Here is a 27296-nt window from a genome sequence, read left to right as displayed (position 1 = left end):
TAAGTAGCCTAAAGTATTGCAAAATTATGTCGTCATTTACGAAAAGCCAGATTTTCCATCTAATTTATGACATGTATGGTAAAAAAGCTATAGAAATAACTTTCATTAGTTTTAATAGATTTAACATTTAAAAGTGTGTTAATTATAACATTTTATACTTTCCATTGCTTTAAATTACCTCTAAATTTAAATTGTTTATATGATATTAAGTTTTCTGCTGTCTTACTTATAGTTTAAGTTCAAATATCCTATGACATTGTGTTTAATAATCATCATTCATACTTTACATTGATTTCAGTATGGTGCTTTCTTAATATTTATCGTAATTAAAAAGAGAACTTGAATGCAATATCCATCGTGTTACATTTCAATAGATTTATATATTCTTTTAAAATTGAAAAAGGATTTTACTGTTTCATTCGTTAAATTTTAACTAAAGGCCCTGATTTTGAATTTTTAAATGTATAGTTTGTAATATTTTAGCAGAAAAAAAAACTTAACACACATGCAGCAGAATGTGCAACTTAAAATGCTACGTTTTTGTAATTGTTTAATCCACTTTTTTCCTGCTTAAAATTTTGCGAATGCAAAAATGCAGTAATTATTAATCTATTATTCAAATGCAAATATTATTCATATTTGTCTCAACAAAATAATACTTCTTATTCCATCTATTCAAATATTAAAAAAATATGATGGTATTAGTGGATTAAGCGAATATAATACTTGTTTTTTTTTTTAAATTCAATAATTAATTTTTACCCTCTGGTGGTCCGACAAATGAAGTTCAGTCTCTTGAAATGTATCTAACCCCAATTTACCCCTTACTAGAGAAAGGGGTTATTTTTCCATGTTCTTATATGAATCAAAATTTGTGTAAAGAAATGAAACATTTCCAGAATTTCTCTATTCTTTGGAGCATCAGAGGGTTTTAAAAACTTCTTAATAATGTACTGAATGCTTTATTTGCATGAATGTCATTTGATTTACATGATTGTTGAATAATTCCATGTAAAATTCCTAAAATAATATATCTTTTGTTTTTAAAGAATTTTTTTAGAGATCCATGGAATACGTTCGATTTTGTTACAGTTGTAGGAAGCGTTATTGATGTAATGGTTATGGAATTAGGGGTGAGTATTTTATTTTTCATTTAATAAAATAAAAATATTTGAGATTTTTTGCCGTCAAAAAACTATGTTCTATTATAGTTCATTGAAATTTTTCAGCTTTCAACTCTTTTACAATCATAAATACGAAACATTTTAATGGAGCTGCTAAAATAATCAAACTAAAATTCTTTCTCATTTTTCTTTATAAATCGCACCTTTCTCACACAATCATAATTCTGATGAATTTCTTTGTCTCTCTTCTTATTGGCTTACTCTAAACAGCTTTGCAACTTCTTTTATCCAAAAGCAAACTGTTTCATATTCTGAAAGCACAAATTTTGCTTTACACAGCTTTGAAGCTTTAAAAAAAAGAGAAAAAAAACTGTTATTTTACATAAATATATTTTGTAATATATTTTCTAACATTCCTGTAGAAAAAAACAATTATAGCAAAATGTGCGACCAAAATTTATAGGACTGTTTCCATGGTCTCTAAAAGTCTCCCCTCAATATTTCTGACTTTCAGTGAAACTTTTCATCAATCATTATTGAATTCATTTCATTAAAGGTAAAAATAAAAAGTTAATCTTTTTACTAATGTTTAGAAGTTATAAGATTTTGTTGTTGTTATGAGATGGAATTTAAAGAACTAGTGTGACTGTGTGTTTTAATTTTTCCCTTTTCAAGAATTTGACTCGAGCGATGCCCATGACTGTTCTGTATATTATTATCTCTTAAAATAGGAAAGGGGTTAATCATTTGATGGTGTCATTAAGGATTTCTATTTATAATTACCAGGGTGCGTAGCGTTTTTAAAAAGTGCTTAAAGGTGCTTATTTTCGATTTCCCTTTTTTAAAAGCCCTTAAAGGTGCTTTTTTCTTTTGGTGCTTTTAAAAAGTGCTTAATTTTTCCTTTTCTAAAATGATATTTTTCCTTTACCATGTTGATTTTTGCTACGAATTATGCAGAAAGACACTGTTCACATTGTTCAATTCAACGTTTTCACAATTAATTAAACGTCAATCTATTTCGGCGCATCGTCAGTCCGTAGCATATGAAAAAGCCATTCGATTTACATGATAAAATTTTAACAATTGTCAAAAACAATGCCAAAAGGTTTTTTTTTTTTTACATGACGATTAAAACAAGATAAAACCATCAATTGTCAAAAACTTTCCGGCCCTGCCTAATTATAATATTTTTTGAGTGCTTAAAAGGTGCTTATTTTTTGTTGAATAATTTGACTACTCACCCTGATTACTTTTATGTGACGTATGTATGTTGTCTCCGAATCATCCTCAGGGATGTTTTCCAGACTGTCGGCAATAGCTCACTGTGCAGTTCTGAATGAAGGAAAGTATCGAAAATATCAAATATTATTTTTTTATTGTTGCAACCATTTATTAAAACTGGTTGCTAAAGTAAATTTTATGGAGTATGTGGCAATCAAAGAAAGGAATTAATACTAATTTGAACTCAAATATTTTTATCAGCACCGTAAAATTTATTTATTTGAAAAGAAACAAGAAAGCATTATTCGTATGAAATTATTCATTTTTATGTATTAATTTATTTTAAATAAATATTAAAATTTCACCTTTGTGTGTAATTTAGAAAAAATAAGTAAATGAGAAAGGTAAGAAACTGAAGCAAATTTAGTTCACTTGAAAGTAAGTACATTAATAAAAAATGTATGATCCTTTTTGATACATTTTCACAATGGTATTTGAAGAAAAAGAAAAAAAAACTTCTGAATTGTTAAGCTGTGTAAATTTTTTCAAACAACTTCATCATTCAAAGTTTTTGCATTTTAGAAATTGAAGAGCATTCATGTTTTTAAGTTTATTATTTAATTGCAGCTGTGATCCACATTCAAAATTGACTAAATCAAGAGCCTTTTGCCTCTTTTTTTTTAGTTACTTTTGTTCAATTAAGCTTCATTGATTAATTTTTAATGCTTTTTCAGTATATGTTTAATTTTTTTGTCACTTTTATATTGTTCTTAAATACAAATTTAAATTTTGGAGAAAATGTAATTTTTATTAACTGAAACTGACAAACGTAAATTTGACAAATCTCGAATTAAATTTCGCAAAATAATTTGTATTCTAGATTCGATAAGACAGTATTATAATTTAAAAATGACCTTTCAAGTTATTGTCTATGAATAAAATGTATTTAATCAATTTTTATATTCACTGACTACGATAGTTTATATGATAGCTAAAATTATGTTTCTTAATTATAAGTTTAAAATAAATAAAAGCTTTTAATTGGATTGAGAATGTTCTTTAAAAAAGATTGCCCAAATCATCAAAATGGCGGCCTAAGTTGAAGGTAAGAACATGGCAGTTTTACATGCTCTAAAGTCACTTGCCTCTAGATATTTTGCTTCTTTCACGGCTATTTCAGCATAGACATGCATGATATATTAGTAACTTACTTAGATTGATAGGCATGATCATTTTAATACATTAATTAATTAATTTAAACTGCATAAAATTAACCATAAAATATTTTTTGATCTATAAAGATTTGTTAATTACAGACAAGTTTATTTAATATCTTTACTATAATTCTTTTTAAAATATTTCTTTACTATTGATCTATTTTCTAATTTATTATTAAAAAATTGGGTTCTTTTTCTGATCTCCAACTATGTTCTTATGACTAATGTTTTCTTTATTTATTTTTGCATTGTGTTTTTTATAATAAATTGTTTACAGCTAAAAGAAAAGATTTGTTGAATTTAGACTGCTAGTTTGCTCTTCTTTCATGTTATTTAGTTAGTCTGCTAGCTTAATTTTTGCAGTTATTAATATTTTTTCATCGGTAAATTGCATCTTCATGAATTTAATAACATTTTATGCTTAACCATGACTAGTTTCAATGCCTGCTTTGTTTCTATTACAGCATCTTGAATATAAAATATACTGCAGTAATTTTAAATAAATGTTTTCAGATTTTGGAAATTAACTTTGTTATGATTTTAAAACCGTGGTGTTTAGCTTGTTGCAAATTTTGTTACATATTTTATAGTTTTTTTTTTTGTTTTTATTTTCCTCCATAATTTTAAATTGGTGTTGTTAAAAAATTACCCACTTCCTACGAGTGAAATATTTGCTAAGTGATTCATTTAGTTAACAAACCATTCATTCCTGAGTTGAAGAAATGGAGGTAGCTCCCAACAATTTAAATTCATTAAATCTAGTTACTTAAACAATTGAATTTGTCTAGTTCAGCCTTGGTTGAAAAACTGTTTTTAAACCTCCACTTAAAACTTGACCTAAACTAAAATTATTCTTGCAGCATTTTAAAATAAGTGGTTTTTAAAAAGTTTCATAAGTTATCTGTGGTCCGACTCAGTAGTTGGAAAAACGACATTATTTTTGTAGTTAACTTTTTTTTTTAATGTAGTCACTATTTCACTAATTGTAGGAGACAAAAATTCCTGTAGAACTTAATTTAAACTCATGTTCAATATGATTTGAATAAAAAGCTGGCTTATTTAAACATGAGGAATTATTAGAAAATATTTATTCATTCAATCTAGAACAAATTCATAAAAAACGGTTAAGTCTAACAAAATGAGCCAGTTTGTTATTCTTAACCATTTTTTACAAGTTTGTTCTTCTAACCTTCAATTTTTTATTGATGTCTCAACAGCAAATATTTAATTTTAGAAATTTTAGGAAATTATCAAATGCCTGCAATTTTGTTATGTGTTTAATGCTATTTTATTTTCTCTGAGAAACTATCAGAAATTGCAGAGAAAATATGTTCCATTTCATTGAAATAACATCAATGTTTCATTAAGAAAAGACTTGTGAATGTACATCTACCATATGTACATTCTCATTTAAAAGTGCGATCACTGTGATAAATCAACTAGGTAATCATAATGGCTAGTTTAAATATTAGTAATATGTTATTCTTACTAACACTCGGCCACACACATTCTTATTAATTCTCATTGCATCCATTGATGGACTTGCAGAGATTTGTACCAGTCGGGCTCAAAAAAAATTTGTTGTGTTTGAATCTTGTTTCTAAGCTAACTTTAAAAGTAGTTGGCAGGAAAAGCTACAAACTACTGTTTTTATGGATTGCACAACTCGCTACGCTACTTTTTTTTTAAAAAAAAACTACCACATCACACTACAAACTAAGAAAAAAAGTAACTGCTACATTAGTTTTGCTACTTCTGACCACTGGTCTTACTTATAAAAATGTTGTGCATTTGAAAATATCACTCTTTTATGCGTAATAAAGCATGCTTTCCTGCTTATGAAAATATGAATGATATCCCTCAGAAATTTTCTATTCCTAAGAATTCCAGGAAATAGCATCATTTTTTCGACAATTTTTTCAGGAATTAATCGCTATTTAAAGTGAAAGAATTATTCTCATGCCATAACATCTGTAACTACACTGTTTTTTAAACCATGCACAGAAAAAAAAAAATTATCTCACTGACTCCAACAGATTAGTTTTAAACCAATAAAAAAGCACCTCATTTGAACATATAGCTTTTTAGATAAACTCGTCATAAACCTAAAAAACACCTCATTTGAACATATGGCTTTTTAGATAAACTCGTCATAAACCTAAAAAACACACCTCATTTGAACATATAGCTTTTTATATAAACTCGTCATAAACCTAAAAAACACCTCATTTGAACATATAGCTTTTTAGATAAACTCGTCATAAACCTACTGGGGGTTGGGGGAACTTAATGTATGAAAATTTAGAAAATGAACAAGACATCTCTTTTCTCAGGTTATGAACTGGAAGAAAAAAAAACAGTCAATCCTATTAGTGATTAAAAAAACCAAAAGAAAAGAAAAACACCAGAACAAATTTAAGCAATACAGCTTTATAATTCAATATCCTCATCTCCAATCCTATCGATCTCATTAAATCACCTCATGGTTATGTGAGTGACTCTTTTTAGTCTCAGTGGTCACCTTCCTTTCTTCTTACACAAAACTATACTTAGAAATGGAGACTGAAACTGCCCCATGTGACAAACGCACATGACAAATAATTTCTGCATGAAAAATTGTGCCTGTTCACGACCTTGAACAGGAATTAAGAACTACTTGTAATTCATTTTTCATTTGGTATAACTAAATTTTGATGCTCTTCTAAAGGTTTCAAATGAAGAAGATAAGCATAATAGTTTATCAATATTTTAATTAATGAGCTAGAACTAATATGCATATTAGTAAGTTATCATAGTTGTTAGTTTCATATTTGTTTGTTGATTAGTTATCATATTTGTTAGTTAGTTTGTTTTATAAGCAAAAAGAAAAATAATAATTGAATGGAAATGGAAGGTATACTTTTTTGATCCTTTCAGATAACTTTCTATTGTAAACAAAATTTGAAAAACTGCAGGAACTAATGCATAATTCAATGGCCAATGGTAGATGGTACCATTTTCGCACTGTCAGAAAATATAAGGATTTATATCTGAAAAATAACTAAAATGTATTATTAGTTCTATTTGTTTCTTTAACATTTCTGAAAAAAGAAAAGATATTTTTGATCTAAAGTTTAGTATTTTTGTTCTATAAACTATTAAAATAGCTTTAATTGATCATAAATAGTTTATCTTATTATTTTTTCTTACCTAATAGGATTAAAAATTTGCAGGAATTTACAAATTTTGTTTCTTTCAAAACTTTCTTAGATATTTCATATTATTTTTTTAATATTATCAAGGAATGCTAATGGAAAAAAAATTTCGTAAATGAAAAAAAAAAAAAAATTGAAACTGTTGCTAAATCCCGTTTAAATATTTGAATCAGCCTCAGAATCTGCTAGTATCGCAATTCTTATCCTGGCGATTCGATTTAAAAATCGTGCATCGCAATTCATATTCCCGCTATTTAAAAATTTCATGTCGCAATTTGTTTTTACATGTTTTTAAAACTCAATATCGCAATTCGTATTCTTTTGAGTTTAAAATCCATTGTCACGATTCATATTCACGCGGTTGTAATATCAAACATCGATTTTCGTATTTATACGCGATTTCAAAACAACGAATTGCAATTTAAAGTCACGCGATCTAAAAATATGCATCGTGATTCGTATTTACACGGTTTAAAAATTCAATATTGCAATTCGTATTTTCGCGTCTTCAAAATCCAAAATCGAGTTTCATATTCATGCGATTTTAAAATTCAATATTACGATTCTTCTAAGAAGTTAATTTTTTTCTTGAATTAGTTACTATAAGGCTATGATATTCTTTATTACCAGGTAATTTATTTCTAAATGTTAGTTCCAAAAAATATGTTAAATTTGAAACATATAAAATTTTCAGGAATTTTCTCTTTGTGCCGATCACCACTGAGTTAATCAATTATGACTATACATAAATAATTATAACAATAATACAATATACATATCTACTGATAATCAGTGTGATATTTATTTCCCTTTAGCTTTGTTTTTTCACAAACTTGACCATATGCGGTCTTTAGCTGCTTGTTGATCATCTCAGCTCTAAAGTACTACATGGTGCGTAGCGTTTTTAAAAAGTGCTTAAAGGTACTTATTTTCCCTTATCGAAAATGAGATTATTTTCTTTGCCATGTAAATTTTTGCCACGTATTATGCAAAAGCGTGTTTTTCACATTGTTTTATTCAACATCTTCACAATTCATTCAAACGCAATCCATTTCGGCGTACCGTCGGTTCATTGCGTATGAAAGCGCCAATCATTTTACATGTTTGATGAAATACTTGCAAGTCTGCATGGGTTCTGTGAGATTATTGCACTCTCATGTGTAACTCTGCTGCATTTTGCAATACATTCTCAATTTCAGGCTTCATTTTCCACACTCTGGTATCGAACCGAAAAATCTCTTGATCCTTTTATAGTGGATATTATAATCAAGAAGAAGAATTCTTTGTCATAAACTAGTTATTTTATCATGATCATGTAAAGTCTTGAAAAAATATTTTGCATTTTGTTAATATATATGGTGCTTAAAAAGTATTTAAAGGGTGCTTATTTTTTGTTGAAATATTTGGCTATACACCCTGTACTAGTTCAAAGAAAGATGATGTAGCTGACGACTGGGCTCAGACATAGAATATTGTCTTATTTTAAGTAGCCAGTTTCAGGTTAACAGTATACTCTCCCAAAGTGAGCATGAGACAGATGCTGTTATTTCTGACCACCTATCTCAACTGGAAGTAAAATACAGAGAATTAATAGTTTAAGAAAGCCTACTCTGGCAATCATTTTGGGCAATAAAGTAGTATTTCATATTCTTTGATACATTAATTATTATTTGAAGAAAAAGAAAAACAGTATCTATCTTAATGCACAATAATGCTTTCTATCATAGTTGGTCACAATTAGTTACCAACTCTACACTGACAACTATAATTGTTACTTAGTAACAATTATAGCTGTTACTTAGTAACAATTATAGTTGTCAGTGTAGAGTTGGTAACTAACTGTGACCAACTATGATAGAAAGCATTATTGTTGGTTACAATTAGTTACCAACCGGTAGAAACTGTAGCTGTCAGTGTAGAAGAGATAGATCTCAATATTTTTTATATTTTCCATTAAATTTATTTATTCGTAAAAGGCTAAACTGGGTAATATATCACTTTCAGAAGTTTTACTAAAGAGAATTTGATTATTAAATTCTGTTATTCTATTTCTGTTTTCATAACTAAGACAATAAATAATTTTTTATATTGAAGCAAGTGAAAAACAAAACTGAGGTTATTTCATGGAAATGATTTTTGAGAAACTTATTTTTACACTTTCTGAAATATTTCTATAAACATATAATATACAACCATAATGATTCATTTTAAAAATATTTTATATTTGTTTTTTTATTATTATTATTTTCTCTTTTTATTAAAATAAGGTTTAAGATTTTCGTAACTCATGATTATTTCTTCATTTCTCATAGGGAGATAAAAAGGTGAGTTGATTTGGACTAAATATTCCATACGAGATAAGTGACTTTTAATTTTGCAATTTAGGCGAAAGCAATTCAAATTCTTATTTATTTCATTTTCTTCGTCCTAAGGACGTCCATTCAATTTTGTTAAATGCTTCTGTATTTTATATTTGATTGAAAATTAGAAAAAAATTGAAGCTGGTTATATTTCGTCTGTTTTTGTTTTTTTAGATTGGTTTTAATTTTCTCATCCGTTCCTTTTCTTTTGCTGAAAAATGAAATTAAGAATAATCTAAGCGTGCTAATTAGATTCGATCTTCGGAAAAAATTAGAAACTTGCTATAGATGCTATAATTTAAAGGGGCATAAATAGCAGATTCAATGCAAAAATTAGAGAATGGCTATAGATGCAATACAATAATTGGACATAAATAATAAATTCAAAGCATTTCAAATCGTTTTTACTTTTGTTGCTGTGTTCTGAAATTGTCATCAAAGTTGACTTATTTATTTTGTTTTTTACTCAAAGGAGGTGTTATTTTTAGCAAAAAGGCAATTTGAGGCCGCTTTTAGTGCTTTTTAAAGAATAAAAAACTTGCGTAGATAAGCTAGTTTTATACATATTTATCCAAATTTCTAACATTGAAGAATATAAGTTTTCTTATGATCATTTGAGTTTTTTATTTTCACTGATGCAATGCATTTATTAATTTTCACAGGAGGAAAAAAAACCGGGGGAGGTGAGTGCTTTGTGCTTTCTTTAACATCATTGGGGGCTGAAAATGAATTTCTCAAAAGGTGGCAAAAATTGGCGAACAAATGCGCTTTCCTATGTTGCACTTGTTGTTTGTATAATAACTAATTACAAAATGTTCTTTGTAATTCTACAGTAAGATTTTCTGTAGTTGGAAAAAACTGTCAAATGGCTGGTGCTTACAGTGCTCTATTTTAGTCGCAATTTTTTACGTCAGTATTGTTATCAGAAAAAAACTCGTGTTAAGTAATATTTCGATTTGCAACTGCTATGCTCTTTATAATTATAATATAAAGCTTTAAATCTTTGCTTTGTCTGGTTGTGGCTAGTGTGTTTTACTTTCTGATTCCTCGCGCTGTAATCAAGCTGCTATAGCCCATTCTGTTGACCTAGGACTATTGGAAACTTACTTACACAAAGTAATTCTTTATTTCTGAGTGTTCAAACATGTTAACCTAATATTTTCTCAATTATGTATAATGAAGTTTATTTTCTTTTTCTATGCTTAATTATGGTAAAAATTTTACATATTTAATAGATTTATTGATAAAAAGGTAAAAATCTTTTAACAAGTAGCTTTATAGTTTACTAAATATGATATAAGTAATTTTATACATTTATGCGCAAAGAAAGTCCTCTTAATGTTTTGATTTGTTAAATTGCTTCCTATTATATTTTTACATTATTCTATTTGTGACTCACTAAATAGATGTTTATGTGCCAAATCTAATTACCTTTTATGGATATAATTATATTTGAATTTTAATAATTCATTTACATAATCTTATTTTTATATTTGTAAGATTTTTTTTTTTGCAATAAATGGTTTTCTATTCAGTGAAATTAACCTGATGATATCTGAAAATTTGAGTACTAAAAAAAGTTTGTTTTTTTACCCTATAATGCTTATAGCTTATATTTAGAGTAATTTTTTTAAACTAAAAAAAAATTAAAACCGTAAAATTTTCAATTGTTGAATCTTATTATCTGTGTCTAATTTTTTTCTCAGAAATGTAAATAAAGTTGTTTTATTCAAAGTATAAAAATGTATTCATTTTCACACATGTAATTCAACTAGCGTTTTTATTCTATTTTAAGCAGGATCATTTTCATTATAAATTGTAAAAAATGGGTACTGGTTTAATTTGAGAACAAATTACTTGAATGTGTTGTTACTAAATATTTAAATATAATAATTTCCATTCATGCACCTACTATTATCTTGTAAACATTTTATTTTCTGTTAAAACTAAATTCAATTTCGCAAGATTGGAAATTTTAAATTATCACTTTTAAGTTTTTATTTCACTTAGTTTACTCATACTTTAAGTAAAGATAATGTTTTAGTTTGCTTTAAACCATGGTTCAAGCGAATGTTTTCTAACATTCATCTGATCATGTAAGTTTACTCTCTGCTTTTTATCTTATATATTGTATTCTTGTAATTTGGAATTTTCATTATGAAATATCAAATCTTGTATAAACTGCAGCTGCAAGCAATAATATAATTAAAAGTGCATGATCAAGTTGCATATTTGACATCTGAACTTTTATGAAGCTTCTAGTTTCATTTTGCTGCTTGCATGTTTGATGCAGTTCAAAATCCACTATATATTTATAATACTTATTGCTTATATAACTATGCCTATTTGCAAGCTAATAACTTTATTTTGCTGCCATGTTGCCATTCAACGAGGATTCATGATTTGGGATTTATTTTCTCTCTGTGTTCTTAATGTTTTCTATATAGACAATTCTTGCAACACAGATCAACTTCTTCAATGTGGGGTTTTTGAGGCTATTTCGTGCAGCTCGTTTGATAAAGCTACTGAGGCAAGGCTACACTATAAGAATCTTGCTGTGGACTTTTATACAATCTTTTAAGGTCAGTATATTGTAATGTTTTTGTTTTTTTCACTGTTAATAATTTGTCACTATTTCATATTTTCTCTCCTTTATAAATACAGTATAGTAGAGTTCTGATTACCGTGACAAAGGTCCACCTGGATAACAAAAAATTTGGGTAATCGGACAACTTTAAAAAAAGACTATGAAAATGCTTTTAAGTAACTTACCTTCACATTTTTTCCAGGCTTAGGATTGACAGTTGTACTAGCACCAATTTAGCATATTACAAAAAATGTTTAAAAGCTTTGATTTTCTTTTTCTTTTTTAAGTTTTACTAGAAACCTGTACCCTTATCAGAAACTACATTGAAATTAGGTGGAAAGAAAATGAGGTTCTTTTCAAGGTCAACGAGGGACAAAACATCCATTTTAACCCCTTTTAAAATTACCCCTTTTCAATATAAAAAAGAAGTTTTTTTTTTTTCTGAAGAAAGTAGAAAACAACTGATTGTGCTTGAATGGTCCTAATAATTAGACAATCTGGTAAAACAGTGTTTTGATAAAAGGCGCACTACTGAACTTTGAACAAACTGTTCTTATATTTACATTATTCTTTGATAAGAACATAAATTTTATTTTATTAATTCTTATAGAATAATGTTGAATCACACAACTAAATCCCTAACTTAAAATATCTGTTAAAAATTTATGCTTTGCATATAATATCTGTTATATAGTTATATCTGGCAAAATTCCAAGTATATTTTTAAATAAATTAAATTAGCTTTTTAACTGAAATCTTTAAATATTTTTTTAATGAATCTTTAAACATGTTATGTGTACAATAATTTTTGATACTGTTATTAGGCAGTGATTTTCATTTAAAAAAATAATGGCTATTATTATGACCTTATTCCAAAGTTAAGAAAACCTAAGCAATTTATATTCTGGCAACTTTCAAAATGCATTTTTAAATAAATAATTTTTTTTTCCTCTTTGAAATAAATTGCTTTTTTTAAGTTGTTTTTTGTATCTTTCAATTATGTAATGCTAAGATTATTTTCTGAGAAATTTACGTAATAATGTTTAGTGAGCAAAAAAAATAATAATACCGCTATAAAATTTGAATCATTGGTGAGTATTATGTTTGTACCTTTCCCCTTATTGGCCAATCTATGTGTTGTAACATGTTTTAATTTTTCTTTGTTGTATTTTTCTTCACTCATTCAACAAGTGGGTTGACACTGACGAAATTGCTTAATTTGCTACTTAATTTGTTGCTTAATTTTAACTAAGTTGACATTGCTTAATTATGATGATGAAACAATCACATGTTTATTATATATGATAATTTTTTAGCTTTTTTAAATTGTTTTAATATTTGCACTTTCTTACAGTTAGCATTAATTTTGTGAGTTCACAATTAATGTCTATCTTGAAAATTTTTATAATGAAGTTCCAAAATTTGTTGATAGTATTGACCTAAAATATTTATCATGAAAACAACGTGGAAAAAAAATTTAAAAATAGGAATTATTAATTTGAAACCTTAAATGGAATTAAAAATTAGTTTATAATCTTGAAACCTTTTGCTTGCATTCTATTTCAGAATCTAAAGAGTATTTCTTATTTTGTTTGCAGGCTCTTCCATATGTATGTTTGCTCATTGCTATGTTATTCTTCATTTATGCCATTATTGGAATGCAGGTAGGTAATCAATTTTATTTTATAAACTAAAATTATTTTTAAAATGTCAATTTTACCTTTCTTTATTCTTACTCAACTGAACTATTTTGTTTCAATAGTGTTTAAAAACATCAATTTTAAATTTCAGATCATTGTTTTAACTGCTTAAAATATCTAAAGAGTGAAATATCTTGTAATTCAATTCTTTAAATTCTTATTTTGCATTTATCAGGGGCATTTATTACTTTAATTGAAAACAAAATACCTTTTTATTTAAAAAAATTTATGTATTTTAACAAAATTAATTTAAATAGCCTTCTCTGGAGAAGCAATTCTTTTTTGTGAACTTTAGGTACTGTGTATGTTCAGTCTGCATACTTCACATTTGTACTAAAGACCGTTAGAGGTAACCCGAAATAGGATTTCATTGATAGTTTTACAATTTTCCTCCTACACTACTTTGTCTGCTTTTCTATTCCAACATTCTCATTCTTTCTTCTTTTTTTTTCTTTCTATTTTTACACACTTAAAACTGTCAAGCTCATCATTTCAGAAATAAAAATTACTTGATTGTTTCATTTTTTTAATGAATAATAACTTGAAAAAGAAACTATTTTCAATTAGCTATATCATTGTGAAAAATTCAGAGCATCATGTAAAAAAAATTTTACTAATGCGTAAAAATGTCTATAATTGTAACTTTATTTTCATTTGTTCTATAAAATCAAAATGAAAATTTTGGTATAGAATACCCACTTGAGCCTTTAAATATAAAATTTAAAACTAAAATTGTTTTATTATTCACTGATCAATTCTCCTGTTCTCAATATTTTTTCTATCTACAATACATGAGCTCAAAACTAATTCATTCATTTTATGTATCATAACTTTATTTATACTAATCATTAAATGTCTTAAGTGAAATCCTTTTGAAGTTAGCTTTACTTTATAACCTATTCATTAAAATATTAATTGTACTTGTATAAAATTTGTGTTCAAAATAAACATTTAGCAGACTTTCATGATTTTAAAACCAGTTACAAATTTACAAGGTTTTTTTTACGTCACAGCTTTCTTAACACAATGAGTGCCACATATCTTCTACTAATCTTCTTATTCTTCCCTCGGGATATATATGTCTTCAGAGGATTTATTTTCTGTAAATAAACATGGATTCTGTGATACTCAAATTCCCTCACGTGACCTCATGTTCTTTCCTTTTTCCTTCCTGTTCATTTGTCTGCTCCTTTTTTTTTATTTAACATTAGATATAGTTTCCAACTCTGATTAAATATGTCGCTTCATGAATGTAATCAGGGGTTGATTGTATTCCAGGTGTACCCCGGAATTCTAGGTTTTTTGTATCATTCCGGGTCTAAGATCAGGGCATGTGACTTTCTCGCGAAATTCAACACATCTCAAGATTATTGGTTCGCTGACTTTCACGCAAAATTTTCACAGAGTTCCGCTATCTAAAATTTAAATTTTGAAACTTTCGCTATATCCCGTTAACGAGGCGTTTGCGTATATACGATTCTTCCGCCAATTGGCGTAGATCCACCAATTTTATTCCTTTAATTTGACGGATTTTCGCCGTTTTGAATGTTTGGAACTGCGCCGGAATCCGCTAATATCGCGATTCATATTTGCGTGATTTTAACATCACACAACGATTTTTGTATTTACCATATTTAAAAACTCTGTTTTTATTCGTATTCACACATTTAAAAATCGCACATCCCGATTTAAAATTTAAATTGTATCGCGATTTCTATTTACATGTTTTTGAAATCAAATGTCACAAGTCGTATTCACACGATCTAAAAATTCATCAATGTTGACAGGTTCATATCATATCCGCAGGTCACCGTTGAGGGGTATAAGTATTTACCTTCTTATTTAAAATAGCTTTTGGCTCTTTTTAAATGTGTAGCCATTTTAATGTAATTCTTAAAGTTTGTTTATTCTGAAATAAGTACAGTGCAACCTCATCTAACTGCTGTACCATTAAACGTAACATCCAATCAAACCTTTTTATTAAACAAAATTGCAAAAGATAACACTGTCAAATCCAGTGTATAAAGATAGTTATTTATTTCTTATGGGTCAATATGTAGGTTTTCTAGTCCTGGATATAACCTTATGTATGTAATACTTAAATTTTTTTGCTCTAATGATAGTGATAATACCTAAAGGTGATGAATCCAAAGTACAATGGAAGGTATTTACCTTTTTGCATCATGAAATGAGATGCACAGTGATAAATTTTGTTTCTAATCAATACATGCTGAATCTATCATTCTCTGATAAATGGCGTGGCACTTGATGTGTTAAGAATCTCTTAATTCTGTTTCATTTGCATTTCTAAATTATGGATGAAAATATATTCTATGATTCTTGTGCTATTTTCAGTTTACATATGTGATTGTATATTAATTGCTGTGAAATAAAAATTAATTCAATTAATTTTATTTCTTTAACAGAAGAACTGTAACACATTTGAATTAAATTCACTTGTTAGTAATTATCATTTACATTCACTTAAACTGTTGATAGATAATTTAGGTCATTTAATATTTGATATACCTCTTCAACATTTGCACATTTGTTGAAACTTATATTAGTCATTCTTTACTAAAAAACTTTTTATGAAATATTGTTTTAAATAAAATTTAGTTTTGAAAAATTAATAAAGTTACTATGTCATTATTTGAAAAGTAATGCATTGGTTGAAAATTGCATTAGTTTTCAACAGAAATATTCAGCATTCTCTTCACTTTTTAACCATTATTTATTTTTTACAACCTTTATTCATTTTAATTTCGTCTTAGACATTTTACTTTTACCTTCCTCTCTTTCTCTTTCTTCTGCTTTTGTTTATTTTATACCTCCTTCAAATGCTTTTAATTTCTTATGACAACAGACTATCTAACCATCAATTTTATCAAGAAGATTTAGTGTATTGTTTGCAATATGTGAGGTATTGATTATGAAATGTTTGTCTCTTTCTATTTGTAGTCTGTTTTGAAAATTATGCTTGCGGTAAAGATGTTGAGTGTTAATATAGTTTTTATTGCACAATTTGCAATTTTTTTAACAATATTTTCTGTATTTTATTATATTCTGTGAAGACAACTGGAAAAATATTTTAAAAATCCTGTCTGATTTTTTTTTTTTTTTTTTTAATTATACTGTTGTAATGAAAACAGCCACGAACTACAAAATCTTAAATTATACAAGAAATTGGATCTGAAAATAGGGTATATTTTCAAACAAATCTGTGAAGTTGAATTAGTTGTAATAGAATTAAAATAATGCCATAAATAATTTATACCAATAGGTTAATTTTTATGAGTTGATGGTAAGCTTTAAAAATTGTCCTTAAAATTGGATTTTGGGCACTAAAAGGTTAAGTATTCTTAAACTTCATATTAAAGATCAATAATTTATGTCATGGACTAATTTAACTTTAGATACTCAAGGCATGTACTTAATTCTCACTCTTTTCAGGTATCCTAAACTGCTTTTAATAACAGAAGTCAGGGAATATTTGTAAGGGAAAAATTATTAAATCCACTTGAATATATTAGAAAAAATATTTTGAATCTTTTAGAACATTTTAAAATGACCCATAAATCTAGTTTTATAGTATTTGAAAATCATTAAAAAGGGAAATAATATTTGTAGAAAAAAAGTAGACAATATCTCTTAATTGATATTTGTTTATTGAAAAGTTAAGACAATTTCTCTTAATTAATATTTATTTGTTATGTAAATCATCTTGTGAAGCCTTCCTAGTGTTATAAATTAGAAGCTCCACTCTTATATACTAATTAAGAGCATGGCAAACTTTTCATCTGTTATTTCTCCTTCCAAAAAAAAAACCCCAGTTTTGTTTCTTATTATTTAAATTAAAAAATTGTGTACTGAGAAAATTTTTTTTATTCAAACTTAAGTATGAAGCACTAAGTCACTAAATTAAAAATGAGAGTACTTTGTTTCCCCCCATTATTGACACACACATTTCATAATAAATGCCTTAATAAAAGTATTAAGATTTAGATGATTATTGTGCAAAATATACATCAATAACATTGTATTATCTGCTTGATAAAATTGATAACCCTTCTCTTATTTGCTGCTTCAATAATTTCTTAATCTTCCATCTGTTACTGTGTTGTGTTATTCTTAATCTAAACCTATTCTCCCTTGTGTTTGCTGTTCTTTCTACGCCCCTTGCCTTTGAATATCAACGCACAGGTTTTTGGGAATATCAAGTTTGATCCTGATACAGAAATGAACCGCCACAACAACTTCCATACCTTCATACAGTCTCTCATGCTCTTATTTAGGTGAGTCAGCTTCGGCTGAAACACCCAACCACAGCTTTGTTGTCATGATCTGGTAACTGCTAATGAATATCTGACTTCTCAACCTGAAATATAAAAAAAAAACATTTATCAATTTATAAAAATTTATTACTGCACATTTTCTTTCCTTTTTTTTTTTAAGGAAAATAACTGATATCTTAACATGAGTTAAGAAAAAATATCCTATCACTTCACAGAATTACTTGAATAGACATATACAGCTTAAGCCACAAGATTTTTAAATAATTTAACTTAATCCTCCAGCAAAAAATTTGCAGTCTATAAACTATCTTTATATTGCTATTTAACTCTGTATAATCTATTAATAAAAAACTTCCTTCACAATATGTTTCCTATTCATGCTTTCTTGTTTTTAATATGTAACTTTGATTAAAAAGAAAATTTTAGATTTGATTTTATGTGAGTAGTTTTACTTTTTAACCAAAGAAGTTTTGTTTCGTGCTGAAAATTTTAATTTTCCATATAAATTCCCAAACTTTATTCGCATTCATTATTATCGTTGTCATTATATGAGTTGAATCTGTCAACAGAGTTGATGTGAAACATGAGAGATTGTTTTTAAGCAAAATTAATATATAACAAGTTTAAACTATTTACATTTACAGTTTTTGGTCCTATACAGCAATATAAGTCCAGTCCATTTTTATGTTCATTTTATTTTTGGAAATGTATAAATTAAATCTATTAAGAATTAACTGTTCTGATAATTATATTAAGAATTAACTGTTCTAACATTCGACTGTTCTTTTGAAAACCTTGCAATTGTATTTATTTTTGGATGCAGTTTTCAAACATTGGTCCCTTTAGGAAATAAAAATTGAATAAAAACATTTGGTTAATATTACTTTTTTTTTAAAAGATTTAAATTTAAGATTATTTTTTATATGTATCACAATCATTCTTGATACAAAAAAATAAATAAACTTAATGAGGGAAACTTTTTCTTTTTATTTTCATTTTTTACTCATACATACAAAGATAAGTTCCTATGTAAAACGCATGGTTGCTATTATTATATAAAGATTCAATACATGTTTCTTCGTAAGAACAATATTGATGTATTGCAACTATAAATGAATAAAAAATATCAAATTACAGAGTTTGTTATTATACTGGATGTCTATCATTATTTAGTAAATTGCATGCATAGCTCTCCTGCAGTGAGTACATCCTGTAAAAGTAGTTTCTAATCATGGCAACAAAGTACTTTTTAGTGTAGAAGGTAGCATCAAGTTCTCTTAGAGTAGTGAAATAGATTGCATTATTTGTAGATTTATGATTGATTTCTTAAGCATTTCTTTTCATTTTTATATTCATTTTATAGTATCAATTAAGTAGTGTGGAATGAACACTTTATATTTTGGTGGGTCAGTGCATATTTGTAATTTTTTTTTAATTCTGAAATATTTATCTAATTTCTTTTTGAAAAAAAAACGAAAAAGACTTTGAGGGGTTTAAAATTCCTTTTAACATATTCTCCCTCTACATGCCCAGGTATTTGGTAATATTGCTCTGAACGCTGAGATGCAAATTACTCGACATAATAACTTCCGTACATTCCCACAAGGACTAATGCTACTTTTCAGGCAAGTTGTTGTCTCACCTAATTTTTCATGTTGTAATTGGTGTGTGGAGTACCGTTGGCAATTGCACTGCAATTTGCACATTGTTTTTTCAAAACTTTTGCGCCAAAAATTAAATGGCCTGGAGCATGCAACATGTTTCTAAATAAAACAGCTGAAATAAACATGTTTCTAAATAAAACAGCTAAAATAAACATGTTTCTAAATAATACAGCCGAAAATTTTGCCCTTTTAAAATTTAATGCACAATTTTGTCGTTTCTTCTTATAATTGACACAATCATAATTAATTATGAAATTGGATAAAACATCTGAAAACATGATGTTTGTTTTTTCCTTAATGAAGTCTCATGTTTAATTTGTAATTTAAAAATACATTTTAGTTTTATGAAAATACTTTGATGCATTAATTATAAAATTGTAGAAATTTCTAAAATTATATTGTTATGTGTCTCATTGTTTTATCTGCATTAAGTTGAAAGCTTAGCCAATAGAATATCCATTTTTATTGTGTATCTGTTTTGCATAGCCACATAGAATGTCTGAATTTCTAAGCATTAATTTAGTTGCGACTGTAAAAAAAAATTTCAAATTTTAATTGTTTAAAAAAGTGTAGTATCCAGTTCAAGATATTTACTATTATGTATCGCTGATATTTTTTATAAATTTTAAATAAATTATAAAACAACATTAAGGTAATAAATTTTTAAAAAATTTATGTCAAATTTCTGAGAATATTTATATTAATTGTATATTTGTTTAAAATCTATTAATGTATAAAATAAAGCTCTGAATAAGCTAGTTATTGCCTAAAGTTGTATCACAAATATTCAGTTTTTAACACTAAAGTTGCTCGAGACAAATTCTGGTTTAAGGAAATATTATGCAATTTAATATTTTCCGACAGAATTTTGCAAACTAATATCAAAACTATACACACAAAGCATTTTTTTTGGGGGGTGGGGGGAGCTTCAATTTTTATGTGGTATTACTATACAGAAATATGCATTTAAAAAATATATAACGCGTATAAGTGAGGAGAGGACTAAGGGGGACTGATTTCAAAAGTGTTTCAAAAATAATTTACTAATCATTGTTTTGAACTTTTATTTAAATTTTAAAATTTATCTTCATTCTGAATGATACATAAACTAATTTAAATATGTACTTTTTTAATATTCTTATAAATGAAATTGTGTTTTATTTCACATTTGCCTCATGATATGGAATTATATTGCGGAAAAAGTCATAAAGTTTATTATTTTATCTATTGTTGCCTATAAATAAGTTAGTAAAATCGAAATAGTCTTGCATGTAAAATAAGTAATAATATTAATTTGCAGTGAAGTCTAGAGTAAGCAATCTTAATTGTTTATTTTAATTAAAGCTCAATAAATATTAATTTGTAATTAACTTTAGTTCAGTTAGGTAAAAAAAGGATGAATTTGGTTTTTTAGTCTTTTAACAAATCAATATTTTTTAATGTCACCTTAAAGGCAGGGGCATTAATAAAGTTTTGGAAGTACATATTTTACTACTGCTTTAAAAAAATAACGAAATTGAAAAAAATTTTTAAATAAATTAAACAACTTACAAAATTTATCTAATTTAGCAAATAAGTTACATACTGATAACTAACCCACATTAATATCTCGGAAAGCCTAATATTTACAAGTTCCTTGTAGATTAGGCTTATTGTCAATTAATTAAATAAAAGAAAATCATAAGTAACTATACAAAAAATAATCAGCATATTTATTCATAATGTAGTAAGGACAATCGAAAGTGACAATTTAAGAATTTACTTTTCAACCATTAAAACCTTGTTTTTTTTTTTATTTACTATTCAACAAATGTGTTGTTTTTATGTAACTGCACATGAAAGTTTAATTTGCCTATCGCCTAAAATTTAAAGAAAACTTTTGAGCTATAAATAGCAGAAATATTTAAGCTGTCCGTATTAGCTCCGTTTATTCTATCTATAAAAGTATAATTCTTTGATAAAATTTTAATACATTTTAAGAGCTATACTTCTTGAAATTTCTCCTTCCTATTGTTTTTCTATCAATAAAATTTTACACCTAGTCTTAAAATTTATATTTTCGATCGTTTAAGATCGTTTTCTTTTTTTAAACCTATAGAATCAAAAAACTTCGTTGAAAATTATGAAGGATTGGTTTAGTTATTTGTAAATATTTTTTTTAGTTAAATTTCATAACGTTCGTTTCACTTAATGTTTGGTTGTTGAACTATAATTGCTTTATTTTCTTTTTGTAAAATTATTTCTTTTATTTTCCTTTTTAGTCTTTAAAAAATAAATTTAATTAGCCTCTGCTTGTAATACTATTTAAATTCATAGGTGACAGTTTATTAATCAATGTATAGCTGGTTACATTTTATTTTTATTATAATCTTTTAAACTTATTTTAATGGAAGTATATATCGTTTTTATCTAACTTTACTTTCATAAGTATTTTTTCTCACTTTAAACTATATTGTCAGGCTAACAACTGAAATTCTTGAAAACAAAATTAAACTTTCTAAAATTAATTTTAATTTTAAAAAAAATTCGGATATTATTGTTATTTAACTGGTAGAAAAATCTTTGCCAGAATAATTTCTAAGAAACTATTATATTTCTCTATTATATTAGATTGCTATTTCTGTTAACGAAAAATTAATTACATTTTTTATATACATTAAATAAGAAAAAAATAGATAATAAGCTTTATATTAAAGTAAGTTTGCTTTAGTTATTTTTACTTAGCTAAAAAAATTTTAATTAAAATTTTTTATTAAATTTTTTTAAATTTTTATTTATTGAAAAAAATTAAGTTTATAAACATGGTTGCCAGATCAGTGCAATCAATGCAGTAGTATGCTCCAGGTTTAATAAGCTATCACAATGCAAATTGCACACTATCCAAAATTAAAAAAAGCATGCTTGGACTTCAATATCACTGGCCAATACTGTGAAGTTAATATGAAAGTGATTAACCGCCAAATTAATGCATGTGCGCTTCATGTGTTGACACGTTTCATAAAGGCCCTATTTTCATTATAAATGCTTCTCAATGTTGTGTGCATGCACCTGGCATTAAAAGATATCATTGTTAACCTTAACATTGACTCATTATGGCAATATGGGTCAGGCTGCCTTAAAATCTCTATGCTAAAAATACTATAGTAATTTGCGGTGCTAAAACAACACCAGAAATTCATTGTGCTTTTTTTACATGATATAAATCTGATAGCTTTTATTTTTAATTTCTATTGACTAATCTATATAAGGTTTGAAGAAACGGCTTAAAATGGAGGATTTTCAAAACTGAATTTGTCATTAACATTTTCAAATGCAGAATAAATAGAATGAGATTGATTGACCTATATCCACTACTAGAATTTTATTCATTAACTGTAACACTGTTCGTGTATTTTTCAGATGTTTATGATTACTATATTTCTCCAGTTTTCACACATTTTTAATAGTGAAAAGTTACAAGGATCTTATTTTGCCATTTTATAAAATTTAATTTTGATAGCTGCTATGAATTTCAAAGAAATATCTTTATACTCAGTTACTATGACAGAAAATTTAACTCACAATTTTGCTAATTATTGCTTTTTTACTAAGAATTTTGATTCAGTTTCAGAGATTTTTCAATATATTTACTATTTTGTACAGAAAAACCTCTAACTAAATGCAAACAATTTTGCTTGGAAACAATTCTATGGGTTATACTAGCAATGCTATCAGTTTAAAGAGTCAAATAATATTTTATTAGAAATAGAAGAGATAATTATTTAAAATTTAACTTTTCCTTAATATTAGATATCAATTAATATTAAGAAATAATTATAGAGTTATATTCTATAACTATATTTATTAAATTGCTATAAAATATTTATAACCATTGCATTGGCATGGACTATCTTTTCCCAAACATTTTTTTTAAACTGGTAAATTGTTCTATTAAATCTAAATCTATAACGTTGTCCCATATTGTATGAATTTAAATCTAAGCAATGCTTTTGACTTGCTTTTTGTGATAAAAATTTATTTGAATTAAAATCATTATTAAGTTCATTATGCAATTTGCATTTGAGTAGCAATATAGAGAAAAAAAATTTAATTTAATTTTAGCATTTCCTAAAAAATATTTTACTGTTCATAGATATAAGTAAGCAACAAATTTTTTAACTAAAAATTTAACACTTCAATTAAATAAAAAATATAAGATTCTACATCAAGTTTAAAATTAATTGCATCAAGCAAGACTACAATTAAATAAATTTAAGACTACAACAATTTTAAAAATTTTATTAATAAGTCGTATTTTATTATATTTTTAATGAAATTTATTTTACTATTTTTTATTATTACCAATTTCCAATTTGTAATTATTTATTTATTTATTTATTTATTTATTTATTTATATTACCCTAACCTGTNTTTTTTTGCATTGTTAATACCATTCATCATATTTTCATATTAGCTATTATCTATATATTATAAAATTATATTATTGTAAATATAGGTTTAATATACCATTTTAAATAGATTTTTAACACATTGTCTTTTATTTATTTTTTAAACATGTTAAGCCAACAGGAATTGCACATTTTTAAAACTAATTTTTAAATTGTTTTTGTTTTGTTTTATGAAATCATTAAAGAAAAATTTAGAAAATATAATTTTTTATCTTATGAGAACATTTTATTAAATTATAATAATGATGGTTTGAAGAACAGGGTAGAATATTTTAATTTATTATTATTAATAAATCATGAGTTTTTATTTTAAAAAAAACTATTAAAAATTAATGTAGATCTTATTTAAATGAAATGTAATTTTTTTCTTATACTACAATTTGTTAATTTCTTCGGTTTTGTAATTATTCAGTATTTTTATAAACTTATATTAATAGTGGGATTGAAATAAATGATAATGTACAAAATTGAAACTGTAAGTACTGAGTTTAAAAGCTCTCTTATATTCTTTGTTGGTTAATTTTTAGATTATATGAAATTACTTAACTTTTTTTTTTGGGGGGGGGGAATATNAAGGGGGGGGAATATAGAAAAAAAAATTTATCAACTTTTGTTTAACTTATATTTTACTAGCTAGCATTTTAATACATAAAAACTGTGTAAGATGTTAACATAAAGAATTATATTTAAACTTAAACTTTTAAAGAGATATTGCAGGTTGAATAATACAAATCTTCATATTTTAGAACACTGTTAATGGGAAAATTCTATAACACAAAACCTATGGAGTGCACTCTAAGTTATTAAAATTGTTGCCATATTTAAAGAGTTAAAAAATGTAATTTTTAATTGTGAGTGGAGATTTTTTATCTTTCTCTCTTATAAAAATAAGAGATTTAAATATCTATGATATCCTGTATTAATTTTATTATAGCAAACGTTTAATAATTATTTTGTGTGGGAAAATATTATGTAACATTAAAATAAAAATTTAAATGAAGTATGCATTGGGAAATTGAGAATCTAATTAATGCAATGGGGAAAGGACATTAATTTTCTGAAAATAAGAATCTGGAATATTATTATTTGTAACAGTTTTAATCTGAGTCAATTTTGATTCAAAAATACCTTAAATATCTATAAAAAATATTTACCAAATAGAAAATAATGATTTCTTGGGGAAACTGAACTGAATTGTTCGAAAAGCAACTGATCAATAGTTTGCAACTTGAAAGTTAAGCAATTTGAAACCTGCTCAACCTGCTGAATGTTAAAGAGCACACAGAATCTATTTACATCTACATACATTTCCTTAAATGATACAAAAATGATATATATTACATAACATGACGATATATTACAATGAAATTTCTGTTAGATATTATTATTAAAATATTTCCCCGTCCTCATTTGTAGTACTACTAAACAAAGTAATTATATGATACACCATTTTTCTTGGTATTTGCTTTTGAAAATATTGATATTTTTCTTCATTTTCAAATGCAAAAAGCATTAAAACAGTTAACTTTATTAAAACTCACTTCTTTTTTCATGAGCATTAATGAAAGTACATCTTGATCTTAGTAATATTTTCCTCAATCTGACTAGCAATCACTCATTGTGGAAAAATAGAAAATCTGTTGTCAGTCTTCAAAATAAATCTTTGATATTCCCTTTGTTTAATTAGGTTTTCTCATTGTTCCTTAGTTGCATTTAGTCCTATTCAAAGTTACACTTAGGTAAATGTTATAGACTTTCTTTTGGGTAAATTTTCTATTTATTGTTTATATTAAAAATCAATATCTTTTCATAAAAATATTCATATCTTTTTTCGTAAGTTGTTTAACATGATATTTTTTGTTAGAATGAAATTATTCAAAGCTGACCATTGTCTTAGCGTGAATTCTATATAAAATAATAATTATGTAAATAATAGTACACTTAAAAAATTTCATGCATACCTAATTTAAATGCACTGTGTTCAATGCAAATTATTTACAATTAGAAATTTTATTTCTTTTTTTGAATAAAAATTTTCATTTCTTCCTTTTCACTCAATTCATTTTTTCTTTTAAATAATATATTTTATTAGTACTATAATAATAAGTAAAATTTGTTGCATAAGTATAATTTCATAGATTCATTTTAATTAATTACTGATTACTTATACTTAGATTTCAATAAAAGATTTCATACAACTGAAAGTATTGCTAGCTATTATTTTGATGTAAAGAAAGCTTGACTCTCTTTGTTTAAAACACTTTCCTTTGAGCATAAATAAACTATTCATGCTGTGAGCATGTGCACCATTATTTATAAATTCCATTGAAATTGTCCCAATCTAAAACACATTTACTAAATAATGCAATTTTTTTTTCTTCATATTAATGTAAAAGGTTTCCTGCATTTAAAATTCAAACTTTAATGTATGGTTTTATGTCTAAATATTTGTTTTGATTCTTAATTGGCTAGCGCTGACCCATTCATTTTTAATGCTTAATAAGCATGTTGCACTTGTACAATTTTTATTAGTGCATGCAATTTACATTTGCTTGACCAGCATGTTGATTTTTATTGCATGAAATTTTTGACTGAGTGCAGATATGGTGAAACCTTGATTTTTTTTGATTTTTTTTTAAAAGAAAACATAATATAATATTGTTTTTCAACCATATCCGTTTAAAAAAATACCTATTATAGGTGCTCTAAGCTGCACATGCAAACCATATCTACACTCAGATTTAAAATGTGTTTAAAACTCTTTCTAATTAATGATAAATTTGATACAGATGTGCCACGGGTGAATCATGGCAAGAGATAATGCTTTCGTGTATTAAGGGATCGGACTGTGATCCTCGAGCTGAAAAGTCGGAGTGTGGAAGCAACTTAGCGTATGCATACTTTGTGAGCTTCATCTTCTTCTGTTCTTTTTTAGTAAGTATAAAATCACTAAAATTTTGCTTTTCTGCAGTGTTAGATCTTTGGGAAGAATTGCAAACATCAGAAAAATACATCTTAACTAGTAAATTTTGTAATATATGCCTTTATTCAATGAAACTATTTTTCATAGTAACTATATGGAAATCTTCTTACGTGCTTACCCCAGTTATAAACACGCCTTTTTTTTAACTATAAAGTAATGACTTTAAGAATATAATTTATATGATATAGTTCTAAAGATATAATTTTAAAGTTTAATCTAATGCTTAATTCTGTTTTTTCCAACTATAGTTTCCTTTTTTTTAATCTGATGTATTTTGTGTCTTTTGATTTCCACTTTTTTTATGGGCTTATCTAATTTTATGTTTTATTTACTTCATACCATCATCTCTGTAATGTTTATCATCGCTAATTTTTCTGTATTTTATTGTACATTGAAGATATTGCTCCACTGTAGCATTAAAACTAGTGGTAGAAGGCAGCATAGCCTTAGAAGGTACAAAATTTATGAAACATAAATTCCAGAATAAACTGTTTCTCTTTTTT

General features: G+C 26.1%; 1 protein-coding gene across 1 annotated transcript in view; it reads left to right on the top strand.

Annotated features, from left to right (window-relative positions):
• LOC107438207 (voltage-dependent calcium channel type A subunit alpha-1) overlaps positions 1-27296 on the top strand; it is a 282265-nt gene that overhangs the window by 227071 nt on the left and 27898 nt on the right. The window contains exons 33-37 of the mRNA XM_043038639.2: positions 1050-1133; positions 11564-11698; positions 13302-13367; positions 17607-17698; positions 26600-26744. Coding sequence (XP_042894573.2) covers positions 1050-1133; positions 11564-11698; positions 13302-13367; positions 17607-17698; positions 26600-26744 — 522 coding nt within the window. The remainder of the gene's footprint in view (positions 1-1049; positions 1134-11563; positions 11699-13301; positions 13368-17606; positions 17699-26599; positions 26745-27296) is intronic.

This window comes from Parasteatoda tepidariorum, chromosome 8 (assembly GCF_043381705.1).
Source record: "Parasteatoda tepidariorum isolate YZ-2023 chromosome 8, CAS_Ptep_4.0, whole genome shotgun sequence".
In the NCBI taxonomy this organism is placed as follows: Eukaryota; Metazoa; Arthropoda; class Arachnida; order Araneae; family Theridiidae; genus Parasteatoda; species Parasteatoda tepidariorum.
Note: the sequence above shows the minus strand (reverse complement) of the source record. Positions and strands in the feature narration are given on the sequence as shown.